The 20,036-nt window shown below is 38.4% G+C and overlaps 1 protein-coding gene across 3 annotated transcripts in view; it reads right to left on the bottom strand.

Moving 5' to 3' along the window:
- Nucleotides 1–2,744: 2,744 nt before the first annotated feature.
- The window catches only part of PKN2 (protein kinase N2), a 55,160-nt gene continuing 37,868 nt past the window's right edge, over nt 2,745–20,036 (bottom strand). For all 3 annotated transcript variants that reach the window (XM_075759855.1, XM_075759857.1, XM_075759856.1), the window contains 18 exons: nt 19,105–19,250; nt 18,791–19,004; nt 15,803–15,988; nt 15,394–15,503; nt 13,631–13,774; nt 13,417–13,492; nt 12,921–13,095; nt 12,518–12,647; nt 11,932–12,068; nt 11,757–11,832; nt 11,578–11,669; nt 10,329–10,505; nt 9,678–9,740; nt 9,499–9,575; nt 8,308–8,450; nt 6,885–6,992; nt 5,216–5,296; nt 2,745–5,135 (listed from right to left, as the gene is read on the bottom strand). In XM_075759855.1, the coding sequence (XP_075615970.1) occupies nt 4,932–5,135; nt 5,216–5,296; nt 6,885–6,992; nt 8,308–8,450; nt 9,499–9,575; nt 9,678–9,740; nt 10,329–10,505; nt 11,578–11,669; nt 11,757–11,832; nt 11,932–12,068; nt 12,518–12,647; nt 12,921–13,095; nt 13,417–13,492; nt 13,631–13,774; nt 15,394–15,503; nt 15,803–15,988; nt 18,791–19,004; nt 19,105–19,250 (2,339 nt within the window). In that variant the 3' untranslated portion in view covers nt 2,745–4,931. The remainder of the gene's footprint in view (nt 5,136–5,215; nt 5,297–6,884; nt 6,993–8,307; nt 8,451–9,498; nt 9,576–9,677; nt 9,741–10,328; nt 10,506–11,577; nt 11,670–11,756; nt 11,833–11,931; nt 12,069–12,517; nt 12,648–12,920; nt 13,096–13,416; nt 13,493–13,630; nt 13,775–15,393; nt 15,504–15,802; nt 15,989–18,790; nt 19,005–19,104; nt 19,251–20,036) is intronic.

The raw sequence follows: 20,036 nt of genomic DNA, 5'->3' as shown, positions 1-20,036 counted from the left end.
CTTACCATCTTGTGAATATGACTGCAACTTGAGGTGCACATACTGTTCCACATGCTGAGAACTGGAGTGCAGTCTATGAAACGGTAGTTAGCTTCGTACTTATGGACTTGGTCACAAGGCTGCTTAAATGCTTGCTTTCTTGGCAATTTCTCACCTCTAGTGTGGCTTTAGTATTTGTAGTTAGCTGTACAGTAGCGTGTGGGTGACTTAAACCAGAATGCAAGCAGTCACTGCAAAGCGGTTTGAATATTTGCACAACTGCTGCTGAAGATTTCCAGATTTGTTGTGAAAGTGTTAGTCACGTCCTTGGCACGATCTCCCTCATTTTCACTGATGTCTCTCTGCTTTGCTTCTGTGCATTTGACATAATGACAAAGCAGGTAAAGGGAACTGCTACTTACTGTAGGTGAATTCCTGACAACTTTATGATGCTTGGTACTGTACAAAGGAAGGTAAAAAGTATTTCTAGTAAAAGTTTCTGTTAAATGTCCTGACCTGTCGGTCCACCCCGCAGGCTGGCTGCCCCGTGGTTAAGCACTTGACACAGTTCTGTTCTAAGTGAGTACTTGCTTGTTTGAAATGATGCACCAGGTGCCAAGGAGCCAAGACCACAAGTTCTTCAGCCCTCCCCAAACTAACAGCTTTGGAAACTAGTTGCCTCCTGACAGTGTCCCTTTGTGTGCAGAGCAACAAATGTAGTTATCTGGGAGTCTTCTGGTTCCCGGGTTAATTTTGTGTCACAGGTGCAAATTGATTTCAGTTGCGGAAATGAACAGCTGAGGGCTTAGCTTGCTACACATCTGGTGTGATGTGTCCAGTGCTAATAGCAGCCATTGTCAATAGACCTCACTGTTTTCTTGCTGGTTCAGTTTTAATCCTCTTCTGCCGGTTGAGACTATTGAAATGTGGCAGCTCAAGATTTTCTTCTGTAAACAAGTAGCAAAGGCTATACGGTTCTGTTACACCACTGAAGCTCTCGGTTGCAGTCATGAAAAATTCTGGTGCAGATGTTAAAGGTGGTGGTTGTGGTAGTTCAGAGGGATTGTATTCTAAGGTCTAATGTATTTCCTTAAGCTTTGTTGCAACATATTCTTTTACTTGGGCTTTCACTGTCTTGTGCTCTGAGCTACTCTTCTCTACCTCTCTGTGGGAGAAGGCATGATGCTTTGAATAGGCAGGACCTGACCTTTAATGTACTGTTAGAGTTTGGAAATGCAAAGGTGAAAGTTCTCTTACTGCAAGTGTACTTTCCAGCATAGATCAGTATGTTAACTCATGCAGGTTAAAAATGGCTGAAACTTACTTACAGTGATGCTCTTATTTTAAATACTCTCAGGTATTAGGCACATGACATGTGAGGGGTGTTTGCAGTTGAAACTGTTATGTACGGCCAAAGCTGTCTGCTCTGAAATGGAAACACATCTTGTGGGAAGCTCAGCAGATGGAGGCAGGGACATGCTACCCTGGCTCAGCCCTGCCTCTGCCTGCAGTTCTGCAAGCAGTTGCTGTACCTCCCTTGGCGTGGAGAGGGTGGTAACTGCGGCCCAGAGAGGCAGAATGAAGCATATACTGGAAGGGGCCAGATATTCTGAAAACCAGTTACTACTGGTCCCAGTAGACTATGGTTAATGTGAAGCATTCTGGAAGAAAAAGTATAACTCTGAATTAATTTTTAGGCAGTTATGACCCCTTTAGTAAGCTGCTGTGATGAAGCAAAAGAACGTGGCTTCTGTTGCAGAAGGTTCTAATTCAGAAATGAGCTCTCCTTGTTCCTGCTGGGCAGCGTGGGGATGGCTGTGTGCAGTGGTACAGCAGCCAGAGGTGCGGGGAGCTGGAGCCGAGGCTGTTGCAGCTCTGCAGCCTGTTTCAGCTAATTACCACCCCCTGGTGTTACTGAAGCTACACAGTAGCAAAGGCGGTGTGACAAGTAGAGCCCAAAGCAGGCTGGGGAGGGAGGCTGCGGCTGGGTGTGGGCAGGTTTTAGGGCCTGCTGGGAGGCGGTTCAGCAGTGAGCCTGGGAGTGCTAGAGGACTTCGTTCCCCACATGCCACAAAGGCAGTGGTATGGTATCTTCAGGCACTTCCTATGTTAATTCAACTGCAATTTAGAGCAGATATTTGAAACTGGCTGTATCTTCATTTGGAGCCAGCCCTTTCTGGAATGATTGGTTAGTTAAGTATTGAAGTGTAGTGTCTCCAGGCAATGGTTTCATGTGACACTTTAGTTTGTTCTTAAGAGTAAAGATTTCTTTTTCTAATGCACTCAGAAAAGAAAGCTTCATTTTCTGCTTAAAGAACAAGCTCGTTGTGGGTCAGGTATAGGTTTTGTTTGTTTACAGAGCTTTCCTATATGCTGGGGGTAAGGAAGGAGACTAATGAGAAAATACCCAGGAGGGGAGTTGAGTGTTGTCTGCCCCTGCCCACAGAGGAAGCCTGGGCAAGGCACTGCTGATTCAGCCTGGCCAGACTTCAGGAGATTGGTGTGGTCATCTCCTGCTCCCTTCAGAAGGACTGCTCCCCCAAGCAAGAGGAGGCTGCTTTCCTCAGCCTCTGAAAGAAGGTAATTATTTATTTTGATTTTTAAAAAAAACCAAATGGAAGTACACTGAGCTACCACTAAGAGACTGGGTTTCTGTAAGTCCCCTCCTGAGTGCAAGTTCTTTTCTGAAGTTACCTGTGGAGAAAACATGACAAGTCACTTCAAGAAGCAGCAAAATCATAGTTGGGACACAATTTACAAATTACTCTATTTAAAACTTTAATTTGTGATATTAATGACTGCAAAACACTTAGAATGACATTTGTTAAAGGCACATTTCATTTTAATGCATAGTGTACCATTCTAAAATATCCTAATTTCCTTACAAAGTGCTTGAGCAGCCACATACAGATAAAGTATAGCAAAATATATTTACAATCTAGGGTTTAAAATCTTAATCTGCCTAAAAATATTTAAAAAACTACAGAGATAAAATTAGTGCTTTCTTTCAGCTTAACTGGGTGAACATACCCTGCCCTCTAATTTTTTTTTTTAAGTGATTTACTTAGATTAAAAAAAAGATTTCTGTACAAGACGTAGTTACAAAAAGGTATTTTTGAGGATACTTTTGTAAGTGTTAAGCACCCTGTTATAGATGCTCGTATATATGTATTTGGGAACCAAAACGGGTGAGCTGACTGTACCTCAAAAGTATTGATTTCACCTAGATACAGGAACATAATTGGTTTCTCCTTAATTAGATTCTGGAAACAAGTAATGCTGGCAAGTTGACTGGCTCTGCCACCCACGATTGGTAGAGCCAGTAAAGATGCCCGCCTTGTTCCTTGGGGGGGTGCCTGATCTGGACCTATTAACCATGTCCTTTTCTCCCGAAGCCTCTCCCCTGCCTGACCCTGCAGGTCTGTCCAGCATCATGATTTTTAAGCCACCACCACAGCGTTACACGTTCCAGTGGTCTGCATTTCTTCTCTGAATGAATAAAACTACAAGTTTTGAATTTACTGCCTTAGCCCACCAACAGCAAACTCCTGGCTGGGATGAACCTGTGAGATTACATATGCAATCAGCTCTGCATGGGGCTAGAGCTAAGGACCACATGGGAAATTCATTTTCCAAGAATTAATGTTTGCCCATGGAACACTAGATGCCAAAAATAGGCCTTGGTTTACAGGTATGCACAGTGTCTGGTCTAAATTATTTTTCAACTTTTGAGGTACAGCTTTTAGTGTTGGGTTTATAAAATATACACTGTTTTTATCAAAAATATTTATACATTCTGTTACAACATATTGCTTTTACCCTCAGTAACTGCCAATCTAATTTCTGGAGTCCAGTGGCCTGTATGTATACAAATACTTTTTTCACTCGTTCACTTGGCCACTGTGCAAAATTAATGAAGTGGTATAATTAAATTACTTGCCTGGACATAAGAATACATTACAACTTCCAAATATACATGTTCACAGCATGTATACATTGAAAATCCTTATGTTTCCTAAAAGTGATATGATATTGTACAGCAGACAGAGGATGATCTAGGTGGTTGGATACAGACCAGTTAACTTATCTGTCCACTCAGTGAGTGGGAAAGGCATGAGTTTGAGGACAAAAGTGAATGGGCTTGGGAAATGCATATGCTTTGCTCTTTGTGGGTTAGACTGAGCAACATCCTTGTTACATGCTTCATATCAACCAGGGTTTTAAGCCATGCTTAAAAAGCTTGAAGGCAAAACTGTTTGGCAAGTGGCTTTGGTAAACTTTCTGGATTTTTCTGGATTTTTCTTTGTAATGGAAGCACTTACGCTGTTGTTATCTCAAAGGCAAGGCGTTTAACAGTTTTCCTAATAAATACCATAGAAAATTTACAAAACAAGGCATATCTGTTCTCAACACCATTATTTTAAGAACACAAGATGAAGGTGTACATAGAAATGTGTAGTTTCATAGACTGCACAAGATAATATTTAACTGAAATAATTTGCCTTCTCCAGCTAGAACCATATTCTGTGTGAGTGTCATCAGTATCCCAAACCTCTCTTTCTGTGTGGCTGAGTAGAGATAAGTGATTACCTAGCTCAAAGTTTGCTTTTCCCACTTGAGGCAGATACTTTAAAAAGTGATGTTATCTGCTGTGGAAGAGTGAGAGAAACAGTACAGCTCCACGTGTGCCTGTGTGTGGGAAGCTCGATACAGCCTGGGTTCACCAACTCAGCTTAAGAACTCCATAACCTGCTTTCCAGTGCTCAGATAAAAAACAATGTACAAAGAGGCCACTCTTCACAAGAGTGTTAAAACAGTACTTAAAAGAATCTTCGTGTGATTTAAAAAAACCAGAAGCTACAGGTGGCACAGAGAGCAATCGAAGGGTCGGTATTCTTCAGAGAGAGGCCTTCTTGTGAGCCAGTCAGCTGGGGGTTCACAGTGTCTAGAAGTTAACACCAATCAGCAATGTAATCAAAATCTCTGAACATTTCCTGCTCTTCTTCTGAAAGTATCCTTGGTTCCCGAGGTGGAGTGAGGATAGGTGCTTCAGAGGTAAATTCATCATCAAAATTACTAACATCTTCTCGTCCTCTAATGGTGGGTACAAAAGGAGGCTTCACTTTCTTGGCCAGTAAAGCATTCCAATCTATTAGCTGTAAAATAAACCAACTGATATTTAGTTTCCTGTCTCTGTTCCTTAGTGTCCTTAGAAATAACACCAGCCTGTACTCACCCTGAAGAAGTGATGCTTTTTCACATCCTCAGCATCTTTCTCTCCAGCTCCAAGACGTCGCTCTGGATTTCTTCGTAGCAGCTGACAGAACATGTGAGATTTCAGTGCAAAAATTGAGAGGCAGGGGAGGAACTAGGGGGGATGAGTACTACTGTGTAAGAGCCAACACCAAGATTGGAGGGACAAGTGAAATTCATAGTGCCTGACCTATAGGCAATTCTTGGTCCTCAAAGAGAAGGAAAGACAGAACTTCAGATGCACACAGCTAGAGAGAACGCAGTGCTCTTTTAGAGGTGCCTGAACCTGTTTGCACAACCAGCAACCTGTTTCCACCAGCAGCATGGCTCTGACTGCACAGAGAGCAGGCTCAGCTGCATCTCTGCAGGTCTGTGCTACCAAGTCTTGGTCACTGAGGTGATTTGTGGGGCAAGGGGTTCAGCGCAGGGCAATAGAAGAGCCTGCTTTTTGCTGGGGAAGATACAGAATTTACGTAAGCTAGGATTTTTTGCTTGGCTCATAAGAGAGACTACTGTGCTGTTTCCTGTGCCCAGCTATTTCACAGCAGTTGATTTACCAAGAGGACTGCGTGCTGCTTTACACGCCCAGCCAAGTAAGAGTTTTCTAGCCAACGCTGGAAGTCAGATGCTCCCACTTGTGAATGGTGCTGCTGCAAGCGGACCCTGTTCAGGCAGAGTGCCCAACATCAGGGACAGCTGAGAGATTCACGATGCAGCCATCAAAAAATAATATCTACTCTGTCATGTAAGAACAACTCAGATGGCAACAGTGCGCACACAGCCGCAACCGGTAAGCTGCAAGCACAAAGTTCACGATACACACGTTCTGGGTGCAGCACAGATGTCTTCTGTGGGCATCAGCATAGTAATTTTCACAGGAAAAATACCCTTCTTTCTGTAGACATGCACAGTTTCTCTCTGGGAGTAAGTAATCATTTCAAGCTATAGAATATTTATGCTATTACTTATGTCACAGTAGTTACTGTGACCTGCTTTAACTTAGAGGGTGCAGCACATTGCTGAATTGGGTGCTAGACTGATACTCAGTGTCAGACATCTAAGCGGAGAGGCTGTGAACCCCCTCCAGCAGCTGCCTTTCTACCACCTGTGATAAGCTGCTAACTTAGGTTCAAGCATCCTTAGATAAGCAGAGGCATTACACTAATAACAATCATATACAAAATCAGCTGTTCTTTGCTGAGAATGGGATGGCAGATACCATGTGTGCATTGTTCCCTGCCCCAGTTGGAATGAAACCAAAAAGATTTAGAAGTCTTTGAATTAAAATATTCATGTGACAATGTTAATCTACCAAACAGGTCAATGCAGCCATGTTCTGCTAGGAAAAGAGCTGAACTTCTCTGGTTAGATATGACTAGGAAACTTACTTAGCTCAGGGAGAAAACAGAGCCTCTAGTGTTTTACATTTTTAAAAGAAAAACTTGCTCCTGATTAAAGTGGAATGGCACTGACAATTCTCATAGAAGGTGACAGGCAGCACAGTATAAATGAAGTCCAAAATTTAATTGCAGAAAAAACTACCAAGCATAGATTCTGAAAGTATTTTCTTCTGCACAAAAGTAATTAATGCCCTTAATGGTGGGGAGAAAATGGGATGAGAGAGGAATACTGGATTATTCTTATGTTCTTACCCGTCTCATTATAGAGATGGCTTCTGTAGACAGAAATCGTGGGTATCTTACTTCATCATTTACAATACTGTCAAACACCTCCTCTTCATCATCTCCAGGAAAGGGAGACTATAATGAAAGTAATTAAAAAAAACCCTATTAAACAGGCTTAAAAAAAAAAAATCACTTAGAATTGAAACCAACATATATTCAACTGACAGTTTGGCATTAGACACCCTGAAATAAAGTCTTCCTTTTCCCAGAAACAGATATGGTAGTTTTCCATATGGAAAAGAGAAGAGTAAGGCAAGCTTGTTTTATCCCTTAATTCTTCCTGAAGGACTATGCTTTAAACGTGTGCTTTTAGAAGTTCAAACACCTAAAACTGGAATAATCTTTGAACTCTACACAAGATATACAGGGAATGGGGGAAGTACGTATCAGCTCTTCTTTGGGACAGCTGCCATTCACAAGTAACATGGTCAGGACTCATTTGGTTTTGTAGTATCTTTAGCATGTTACAGCTCAAGGGTTTTCCAGTGGTTTTGAAGTGGCCTGACAGATGTAGGCAACACCCAACAAGTTTTTTGTCCTTTTTTTACCTGAAAGGAAGTGAAAGTAAGTTGAATGATCATATTTTTTTTGAAAAAGAACAAAATGATGAGCAAATCTATAGTTTTTTCCTCTGGTTTTCAGCCTGTAAGCCATCACTGTGCTACCTGGGAGACACTATAACAAAATGGACCAGAAGGAAAAGCAATATACACAATGGTAAATAACTATTCGATAATAATTTATTTATACTAGCTCATTTACATTCTATTTTAGGGCACGTGTAATTCAGCACTGTGTTTGGTATCATCTTTCACTACTATCCAGTTTTATGCATTAAAGTTCACTGCCGTTTAAGCTACTCCATTAAGGAGTTTATTTTCTCCTCAAAAGCATTTGAAAGCAGAAGAGCTGTACACATCCAAATTTGATGATAACAAACGTGTGCTGGAAACTGAGCTCCCCAAACCCAGATGTGCTATGTTCTTGCTGAGAGACATTGGTATTAATAACGTGCCACTACTGTAATTTGATTTAAGGCATAGTGATTTAATTAAAAACAAAATAAAACAAAAATCTAGAGGTTAAGTCTTAGACCAGCTACAACTCATTTGCCTCCACAATTGCTGATGATTCAAGTGACCCATCAACTTAGCATTAGAGCAGCTAGTATCAGGTAAGGAGCTGCTCTGTATTTAATATTTCTGGGTTTTGATGAAACATGGTAAGATGTTCACTGTAAAACTAGGTATGCCTATATGTACTGTGTGTACAAGTATTGATACAACTTTGAAGGAAGGGCATATTCTATGTTGACAGGTTTGTATCGAGTTTTGTAACCTTTTAAACACGTATTAGTTTTATGACTCTATTGTATCTTACTAGAACTTACCTCACCCACTAGCATCTCATAGATAAGTACACCAAGACCCCACCAGTCTACAGCTCTTGTATAGGAAGTTTCTGTCAGCACCTCTGGAGCAAGAAATTCTGGTGTGCCACAGAATGTGCTTGTTCTGTCTCCAAATCCCATTCCTGAAAAGTTACAGTTTGTGAAAAGCAAGCAGTGTTTTCTGCCACTCTACAACCTATTCCTCCAGCAAGTAAAACTCCTCTCTAGAGCAACTTCAGCCACTACTGTAGTTCCTACCCTGAAGGCTCAGGCCCCTGAGGTGAAACATGCCCCCGTTCTCCCCTCCCACACCCTTGTTCCACCTGTGCTTCACTCTAAGTTTTTCTATCCCCAGCTATATGCAACGAGCCAAATTAAGCTTCTGGTTACACCTCTGTCACCCAGTTATCTTTGCTCGGAAAGATACAAACAATCCTATGCTATATTTCTACTAGCTAGTAGAAGAAAACGTGGTATGCTAGTTTAGTCAAACATGCCTACTATGGATGCTTCTGTACTGGCAAAACTGTATCTAGTAAAGTAAAACATGGAGTGTAGTGAAACAACTGTGAGCAAAACAAGCCCTGTTATGGTCCAAGAGGGGCAGTTTGGACCATCAGCACCACACAGACTGACAGGACACTACAAGTAACTTTCCAGCATCTAGACTTCCCTTTTGGGATACGTTTCTCTATTTTAACTATAGTATACTTTGCATGTCATTTCCATATACTTAGCATTGCGACTACTTCAGAGTTAAAAAAGTAGATAATGAATTTGTAAAAAAGTAAGAGTGAGGTATGGATTATAATGGGACTTGGTTTCATTGCACAGTGTCAACATGTTTAGAATGAGGAAAACCACCCAATGCTTTTTCTGCGGCCTTATGAAATGCAGCAGTATGCCTTATTAATAAGCAGAGATATGATGAAGTAAGAATCAGAATAGGTGATGCTCACAACAACAAAAAAATTTAAAAAGAAAAATAGGACTATATTCAGATGCTCCTGATGTTTCCCTACTAAGGAACTTTCTCCTATCTCCACATTTGTACAGAGATGTACTTTTTCCTTCAGGTGATACAGGGTAAGTATACTTCATACACATTTGGCAGTCCAAAAGTCTCAACGAACAGTCAAGAGTAAGACACACTATGGAATTCCTGAGAAAGAAAAATGTAAGGGCCATTACCTTCTTTGCAAAGACCAAAGTCAGCAATTTTCACAAAGCCTTCTGTGTCCAGCAATAAGTTATCCAACTTCAAATCTCTAAATGAATGTTTGAGAATAAAATTGCATCATTGATGGTTCCTCAGTACTATTCAGAATAGCTGAAACTTCTCTGTTGGAATTGGGTCAATAATTACTTACCTATATACGATTTTGTGTTCATGTAAATACTGAAGTCCAAGAACCACACATGCAGCATAGAATCTGTTGGAAAAGTTAAAGTTAAAATTTCAGTGGACTTTAGCCTTGCTCTTCAGAATGTGAAGTCCATTATTATTGATCTGTTTTATTAAGCATCCTCTAAAGATTACCGACTGTTTTTTCGGGTACAGATTAGTTTAATACAAGGTCAAAGTTTTAAAGCCAGATGGCAAAAATACTTAAACTTGCAACTTTCAAGCTGTAGTGTGTTTGCTTGGCCTGGAGGATAAGTTTTCTGTAGTGGCCACTGCCATGGCATTGAAGGATTTCTAATTTGGCTTATTCTTTCCTTTTATTAGCTTTGTCTGCTATTTTAACTTTTCATTTAGCTTTTTTACACAATCTTTTTTAAAAAAAAGCATTATAAACATTAAATATTTGTATATAGTTTTTGAATTCAGTGTGGATTCAGGCACATTAAACCTGCATGTGTCTTCCTAAGAAAATCAGTTAGAATCTCTGACCCTTTTAAAAAGCTTAGAGTATTTACTGAAATAACATAATGTAGAGATGTGGTGATAAAGATCTTAGTTCTTATCCGCTGACCAAAATGCCCTTCCCTTCATGGCACAAGAAGGGATGGATACTCACACTGCTCTGGGTTCAGAGAAGACATCAGTATGAATGTGCATCATCAGATCCCCACCAGCAGCATATTCCATTACAAAGCAAACGTGATCTTTGGTTTGGAAACAAGCAAAAAGGTTCACCAAGAAGGGATGTCTTACACTATTCACAGTTTCAAATATACGCTTTTCACACATCAAGCTGCAAACAGAAAAATCAGTAAAAATTTAAAGCTGAATCCTGAACCACAAATTTTCAACTCAGAAACTATTGGTAATTTATACCTTATGTTTCCTCCTCTATTCCTCAGGATAAGGTAAGAACGTTTTTTGTTTCAAGAGACAGCTTTTAATACTTGCACACACATGAAGTACATGCCAGAATTTCAATAAAGCTGCATTTAGCTTTCACAAATGAAAAAGGAAACCTAGCAGTCTATGAAAATTGTACCCTGCCAATTTTCCCTCCAAATATTCAGACTTGCATTAAGTATGCATTGATACCATGGGACATTAGCTTCAATCCATTTTTAATTTCATGGTATACAATACATACAGTGGAAAAACAGTAACAATATTATAGACATCTATCTATAGTAATTCCAGATTATTTCTCCTTAAGCCAATTGGTTAATTTGTAGCTTAATCTTAATACAGCTATCTTTCCTTCCTGCAAGTTAAATTAACATAGTCACTATTAAACAGTTATAAAAACACCTTCTTGCACTAAAACTAGACAGTTTTCTAACGGCTGCTTCACTTCCAAGCAAAGAAAAATGTGAGGTTTGGGGCAAAACAATTTAAAAAACCCAACAAACAGTGGAATATACACAGGACTTAAGGGAAAATATGAGGGACAAAGTATAACAGTGTGTTACAGGTTGAGAAACACCACCATAGGTGTTTCTGTCAGTAAAGAAAACATAGTTGTTGTCCTACTGAAATGCGATGGAAGTCTATAAACAAGTAATTAGAATAAATGATTGCAAGAGAATCTAAATGAAAACCAGGATCAACTTTAAGTCAGAGCTCTAATAGAGGCATGGTAAGAGGGGCACTAAAAGGAATCACTATTCCTGGGCTACCCTGCTCCCTCCCTGCCCCAGAAGAAAGACCACACCTCTGCAGCAGGCCACTACGCAAGGAGCTGACAGCTTGTTTTGCTCTTTTCACTGAATTCAACTACTGTTTGGTAGAGCTTACAGTTGTGTTGCATGCAGAATGAAAAACACAACTGCTTTATGGAATCCATGTATTGTATTTTACAAACTGACCTGTCTACTTCATCACGAGCGACAATATCCCCTTTCTTTAAGGCTTTAATGGCAAACATCTCATTTGTGTTTTTGTACTCTGCCAACAGCACCTAAAACAGAAGATAAGCAATTAATTTATGAGCTATATCTAGTTTTTGATACAGCCTTGACATTTGATGTAGCCTTTTGACATTTACCTTTCCAAAATGTCCTCTGCCCAGTACAGCACAACATCTGAAATCCTTCAGACTGAATTGAAATCTTTGTTGTGATCTGTGTAAACCAAATAAAAAAAACCCAGTCAAAAAACTTCTAGTTTGTTAACTTTAAGAAATATTATTCAGATCAACAGCAAATCCACTGCACTTTTACCTTCTATCTTCAGGCTCTCGGGCATTCGTGTATTTTATGTCTGAATGGGGAGCATCAGTCTCACAGATTATTTCAGGCTGGAGTTTTGGGACAATACTATTTCTGCCATTTTCAAAATCAAAACTTGTTACTTCATCCTGTGAAGAAAAAGAAGTCTGACATTTTAAAACTGATTGCAAAGGCAAATGAATGCAGGAAATCTACTATAAGCATGTGAAATTCTTAACACAAGAATTATCTAAGCTAAAATGGCTTAAGTTTAACATGATACAGATAAGCTTTTAACAGACTAATGAAACCTACTGCTCCAGTCATTCTGCTCTTTGTTAGTAAACCCATTTTTTCATGAATACTCAAATGATCTCAGACTTTTGTTTTTTCTGTGGTAGAACCAGTGACATGGAGAGTTAAACACACCAACCATGGAAACAGTTTCCCACTAAGAGTAACGAGAGCATTCCGTTGCAACGATTCTGTATAAGTTAAGGGAGCATACGCTGGAAGATAAGGGAAGAAATCCATCATAAAGATGCCAATATCACAACTTTGTTAAACTGTATAACCCAAAATGCTTAAAGTTACTTGCCTGAGATGTCACATCAGGAGCCTTTATCTCAGAGGAAGATACACATATTTCCCCAAGGGAAGATGCACGGGGTGGAGCAGGTGGAGGCTCAGGCTCAAGTTCAAAGTCCAATTTGGCTACAGGAGAGTCACTGGCAAGAAAATAAGCAACTTGTCAGTGCACAGCAGAGACTGATTTAACAGTATGAAAAATACCTTAAAACTGCACCTTAGGTAGACCTCTCCCAGCCCAAATCTTGTGTGTGTATATCTGTCTATAAAATGGATGTCCAAAATTAAAACACTGAAAGGTCTGCAGTCTTGCAGAATAAACAGATTTGACATACACCATGTACATTAGGGCATAAGCATCTCACTGTTGTTCTTGCTCTTACAAGTACTTAAAAATTGCAGATATGGCCTACCTGGCTGGCAGGGTTAGTTCAGGAATGTGTGCATCAACCACTGGCCCGGTAGCAGGCACTGGTGCTTGAGGGCTGAAGGTGCCAGAGTGATTTACTGTTGGAATAGCTCTTCTTACCAGCCTTCCCCAAGTAGCAATATTAATATTCATTTGAGGAGCTCTGAGAAATGTTTTGCCTGTGGATATTGTGAAAAAAGAAAATAGAATGCAAGTAATTTCCTTACTTATTACCAAAAGCTATAATTAAAAAAAAAATTCATATTAATCAGTTTATAGTTTATGAAGAACAAACTGAATTTGTCATATTCCTTAGCAATTCCTAATTATTCACTATTAAATGCTAATACATAATAAAGAATTCTAAAACATTTCTAAATGCAATGCTAAATCCTTCATTACCAACAGCTCTATTCACAGACAAGTATTAGGTCTCTGTATAAAAAGTATCACAGATCTGTACAGTTTTTAAGTTTTACATGTTTATATTAAACAATTACCTTGCTGTTTTGAAAAAATTTTCTTCTGCCTCTGGAGTTTTGGTCTTCTTTCAATAACTGGATTAAAAAACGTAACCTGCAGTTCAAACAATGTGTGTTATAATTCAAGTTTCAGAACAAAATGTATTCTTCTAAGTTTAAGAAAAACTTCTTAAACTATTCTGCAACATAATACTTGCAAGTGTGCTCAAGTGTTTCAAAGAAACATTCTTACCTCTGCAAACAGAGTGCCCTGGGGTTCGAGATAGAGACACATGCCATGCCGTTGGTTATCCAGGAAGTCTTCCAACCTCAGAAACTTTACTGCACACAGAGATCTCCAGTCACGCCAATAAACTGAGATTTCTAACTCACGTGACTATGACAGGAAACATATACACAGGAAATTACTTATTAGTAATTGTTCTCCAAGAGTTACCTCTGTACAATCATAAGATCTAGCAACTCAAGGACCAAGAGGCAGAGCTGTTACTTTTTTTAAAAGAGTGCCAGGGCTAAGCAGCCATACCCAGCAAGCTCTCACTAGGATGATCGTAGCATTTTACTTCAGTTCAGATGTGATCTCTTGTGTTCAAATAAAAGTGTAAGTGTAAAATTCCACCAAGAGTAGAATGAGAGAGTCACAGTCACCAGACTTTTTGAGTCAGTCTAACAACAGTGCTAGTTCATGATATTTGAGCTCAAGCTCTGACAACAAACTTTTACATGTGTTTATAAACCTCAACTTTACTATTTTTTCATGTTATGTACACATATCAATTATATTTCATGGCTGCATAGTGACATTTCAGTACATGCATACACATCATGATGCAAGACTTCACAGTATCTCTAGAATGCATACAGGTTTTGTAATATGGTTGTGAAGAAGGGCTAAAAACTTTAAACTAACAAGAACTACTGCTTTATCTTGCCGGTGGGATTTATATAATCTTAGTGTGTCTTACAAACGTGTTACAAAATATGAAGAATCCTGCAATGCAATGTAACAGCAGCATTGTATGTTACTAAGTTCAGTTAGCATAGTTAAATTCCATCACAATGCATCAATTTACTGTCTTTATATGACAGCTGTAGGCTTTAAAACCTAACTGTAACCTACCTAGAGTTAAGTAGGTTACAGTTAAGAAGCCACAGATAAAAACATGATGGGGTTTGGAATATGCATTTCAAATACGGAAGGATGTGTGGTCACACCCAGCAGAAGCAAGGTCCTTTTCTGGCACCAAAAAGCATCTAATACTGAGTTCTTAAACAGCGAACAGGACACATACTAGGCTGGTAGGAGCTGCTGCTAAACTTTGACCTGTTCTAGTCTTAATCTGAGAAGAATCAAGGCTTCAGGGCTCCACCCCTGCTACGTTTTGTTCTGTGCTACTCCTAACCGGATCCTAAATTTTTCTACCTGCAGGTCTAAAACGATTTCCTTCCTAGATGGAAGGAATCTGGTTTTAGGCTTGGAGGGGTGGGGTAAGGTGGGGAGAGAGCAAGAGCAGGAAGGTGGGTTTGTTTTTTGTGTTGTTTGATATTTTTTTTTTCTCATTTGCTTAAAATACATACTGGAGATGACATTTAGGCTCCTAAAATATAGTTTAATTTTCAGTCTATTTTAAACACTGATGGAAAAAAAATCCTTGTTCCTTAAAATACTACAACTATCAGGTATCTAAAAAAACAATGCTTGATTAAACCTATATAGCATAAATTCTCTTCAAAAGGTGTGAGGAAAGAAACATCAAGTATCATTTCAGACACTTGCGTCCTCCAAGTAACATTTAAAGTTCTAGGAAAGAACTATTAGACAATTTATTTATTGTTCCTGAAGAATTGATCAGAATTGGTCATTCTTTTAAGAGTGGGAATACTTACACATATGAAATTTGAACATAACCACAACAGGAAAAAATAAATAAAACAACATGAAATTAATCTGAAGAATCGATTACAGCCGTCAATGAAGCAAGACCACATTTTTACCCTGTCTAGTTCCAGTGTAAATTTCTGATCCCATGACTGATTGGAAATAGGTTTCCAGCTAGTTTGGCCAACCACAGTGTTATCCAACTTCAGTACAGCACAGACTTCATCTGTAAGTAAATTACACAAACTCAGCTTAAATCTTTAAGAGGATTTCCCACAAACAAAAAAAATCTTCAGTAAGTTTCCCTTAAAAATATAATCTCATATTTAATTGGTTCTTATGGCATAATAGTGTGGTTGTGGTTTTGTTTGGGTTTTTTTTTTTTAAACAACCTGACAGATGAAGAAACAGGTAAGTTTAAAGCTTCAAATCAATTTAGAATTTCAAATTACAGAATGCAACATGCACATGAAAATGTAAATAAAAGATATGCATAAAAATAAGAGAAGTAAGAGTATACTGAACTGGACAAGTCATCAGTTTTCAGGAGGTTTCTAGTACTCCCACTTTTACTTTTACTGGTTCTGCTCATGAAAGATGATCTGGCTTCATTTGGACTCCAACCAGGCAGCGTAATCGATGTGGCTTTTGATCGACCAGGGACGTTTTCCAAAATGTCTTGGCAGCCCATTAGCCTAACTTCCAGAGTACCTAGAACAAGACATACCATGATTTATCAAAGACTGCTGTTCTTAAGTGTACAGAGCGAATGACTAATGATTGATTTACGGCAATAGCTCACATTCTGACCCCCGCAGGGTAGAACAGAACTATCAGATGAAATCAAGAGACGGACCCAAGACAGACAAATATACTGAACATAAGCATCAAAAGTCAAACACGTAGGACTCGACCTTCTAGAAGGAGCAACAGTTCACCAAAATAACACAAAATAAGTTTTTGTTCTGTTCTCAAGTATCTTTGTTTTTTTCACTTAGTAACCTAACTGACTTGGGTTCAAGTTGTAAGTGATGTTATTTTTTTAAGATGACAAATCTTAGGTTTCTTATCAAAATGATGGATCTTGCAGATGGGACAATAACAATTTTCCATGAGTTTCATATAACCAATTAATATTGGATAGATCGCTTTGGTAATTAAAATGAACACATTGACTATTGAGACTACAGATTTGTTTAAGATACATTCAGAAATCACACTTGCCTGCTGCATGCTAAAGTCAAATCAGAGTACATAATTTAAAATCATTGAATTGTTCCAACTTCAGGCCCATTGACTGAATTTGGATTTATAAAAGCTGAGTCAAGAAGCTACTCTTCAAAATCTTCTATGTCTTTAACCAAATGAGGTATAGAGACTGCTGTTCTAATTTAAGAGAGTTTCCTCCAGCAGCACAGAAACATCTGAACACCACAGATGGTTACAAGAACGGTAGGCTTGCCTCATCCTGCACAAGATAGCATCTGTAAAACTGCGACATCACTGACACTAACAAAATTAACTATTAGAAGTGGTGAAATTAGCCAGGTCATAATCATACTGTCAGCTAGAAATGCAGCTCCTAAATACAGTGTTCTTTTGACAGGAAACGTACTTAAGTGTGGAACTTAAGTTTCTGTTACAAGAGTACTTTTAAGTCAGACTTGACCTAAAAATGGTCCGGCAACATTACATTCCACAGGATATACACCAGGAAACCAGTCTGAGAAGAAATCCCATCCTATGGGGAACTAACAGCCGTAAGTGACAGCTATGCATTAGGCTACGAAGACAAAGAGATGCTATTGGCTCCCAAACCAGTTTAAAAAGGTAAAAGACGACTTCAGTCCCAAACTCTGTTTAAAAAAAATAAAATAAATGAATAAGCAGAAAGGCTATAATCTTGTATAAGGACTGGATACATACCAGAAAGCTCTGTTGATGCACTTTAAAAAGTATGGCAGTAGTACTGATCTATTTTTCACAAAGTGTTAGAGGCTAAACACAAAGACACCGTTCATTTATATCCAGTTCAATACAAAAGCTCTTTGTGTAGCCAATGTGAAAGTGAAACTATTAAGAACTTTACAAGCATGTAGCACTGTTTTGATAATTCCTATTAGAAACTGTTCATATATATCAGTAAATCACATTTAAAGAGGAATTATTTGTCACTATAATGTATCTGGCCCATGATTATTTATTACAAGAAAAGAATTTAAAAAAGCTGTTCTGAAACAACCAAGGCATGATACTTCCTGTCCATGGTCACTGATCATTTGATATTCCATCTGATGAAAAAAAAATTTCCCCTCACCACTCTGCAACTTTACAAGCACTCTTGGCTGAGGTCCTGATGCTTTTTACCCTTTGCTATGTGTCTTAGTACACTAAGATGGAAGGCAAGGAGACTTGCTCCATTTTATTATTATTGCAGCTCAGCAGAAGAGTTCCTCTTTTTGTTTTAAAATATAAACCCACAGCACTTCGAAATTAAATTCTGGTTTCAGTTACACATGTATAACCAGAGTAACATTTGAATTACAGGTTGGTTTTGTAGTAAACTTACTCTGTTAATAGTTGGTTTAATAGTTACATGTAAAATGTTTTAGGAAACAAAACAAAAAACCAAACCTATCTGTATTAGTAATTCTTATACGACCCCTTATTATATAAATTTAGTAAAACAACATACCTCCAAGTAGTCAAAAGTGTTTGCTTTTCTTTGAGAACACTGGGAGGCAAATGTTCAAGAGCTTTGTTAATGTATGGCTCACTTGAAATACTTTACTTCCAATGAAAGACAACAATTCCAGGTGAACCCAAACTACGAGAAGTTCCTGAATCTTACATTTATGTATATGAATATACTGTTCCCTCACAGTAGGCTGTCTTAAAAAAATAATCAGAAAATCTCCACGTTTAACTGCAAGGAAAACAATTCATACCAATAAACAGAGGCTTCAATAGTTCCATGCGTGTTTGTTAGGATCTCCCTCTTTGGTTTAGAAATATAACACATGTTTTGGTAGCGTAAATCTCACCTTCTAGGAAGCCAGTGTGGTCCAGTGCGTAAAATAGGGACTGGGAGAAAAGCTGGGTGCCTATCTCCAGCTCTGCCACTGACTTGTTGTATGACCAGGGCAAGTCACTTAACCCTTCTGCACCTCAGTTTCCCCATCTGTAAAATGGGGATAATGATACTTACCCACCTTTTAAAGTGCTTGATAATCTAAAGATGAAAGGCGTTAGGTAAACGCTAGTAATATCATTCCACAGTGACCTAACTTAAGGCCAGAACTTCACTTTTTCAACAGGATTATAAAAAGGTCAACAAATAAATCAAAGAAACTTATCTGCATTTTTTTGGTGTATAGACACTTGGAAATTGTAAATGCCTTTGTCTAGGAAAAGAACAACAATGAAATACATCCAGAAAGAAATAAAGTTAGCATTAAAGGCTTGTTTTAAACCATTTAACAAAATATAGTAAAAAAGCTCCATAAATCATACCTGTTAAAGCTGCTGGTTTGGACAGTGTACTATACTGGTTTTGAGTAGATATTACACTTTGACGAGGACTTAATGTGGGTGAAGAGACCAATGAAAGCTCCTCTATAATAATACTGCTTTTGGGATGGTTTTTAGGAAGTTCATTCAATCTCTGTTCCAGTGAATATTTCAAGAGGTCCAGCTTCTGGCTTGATTCATTAAATCTTGCTTGTGCCTTTTTAAAATAATAATAAAAAAAAAATTGAAATATTTCCATTTTTTTCTTGAAAGAACATTTAAAATAAAGTATCAGAAACTGTAATGATGTAAATTACTTCTGAAAGTGCCTTTCTGTCAGTAACTTTCCCAGATCCAAGTAATTTCATCACATTTTTTGCACCTTCTGCTACAGCATACTCTATCCTAAAATGATGCCGTAATTCTTCCATTCGGAGTTCAAGAGGGCTTATCACAGGTTTTGCTGCAAAGAGATACAAACAAACAATCTTCATTGAAGACCACGCCCATGTTTAATTTCTTTAATATCAACCCCTCTCCCCATCTAAACAGAGGGGAGAAAAAAAAAAAAAAGAAAAAAAGAAAAGTGAGAGACGCAGATTTGGTAGTCCAAAGAAAAGCTTGACGATGTCAAAAGCAACAGCAACGTATTAAGCATCTGCATTTGAAGGAATCCATGTGCTATGATGGGGTGTTAAAAAAAAGCCAGAAGTGTGGTAAGTGTAAAAACCAACCCAACCCCTCCACACCCCACAAAACAAAACCACACACACACAAGTTTTTCATTATCTAGGATATATCCAGACCCTGATTATGAGCATCGTCATACAACTTCAATACTCAGAAATGCATACGAATAAAGTTCAAGACTTAGAGATGTACCGATATGCCCACAATTTTATAGTATGCTCATGCTATTATAGCGCAGGGTTTATTTATTTTTTAAAAAATTTATTTAAAGATTTCTAAAGAAATGCAAGTTTAAAACTACTTCTGAAATGCAACACGAGTATTTCAAGTCAGGTCATTTTAAAACCACTGATTTTTTTTGTCTTTAAAATAGTTGTTTACTACTTAATCTAGCCTAAATACCCGTAAAGACAGCAAGAATTCGCCTCCATCTGTGCTCCCATTAGTAATAATAAGGTCAATCTGTTTAAAGTATGACAAGCAGGCTTTGTACCTGCATCAGATTATTTTTTTTTTTTAGGATAGTGAAAAGATTATATGCTTTAAAGAAAATTACTAG

The sequence above is a fragment of the Balearica regulorum genome, chromosome 8 (assembly GCF_011004875.1).
Source record: "Balearica regulorum gibbericeps isolate bBalReg1 chromosome 8, bBalReg1.pri, whole genome shotgun sequence".
Classification (NCBI taxonomy): Eukaryota; Metazoa; Chordata; class Aves; order Gruiformes; family Gruidae; genus Balearica; species Balearica regulorum.
The sequence above is the reverse complement of the archived record's forward strand: the minus strand, read 5'-3'. Positions and strand labels throughout refer to the sequence as shown.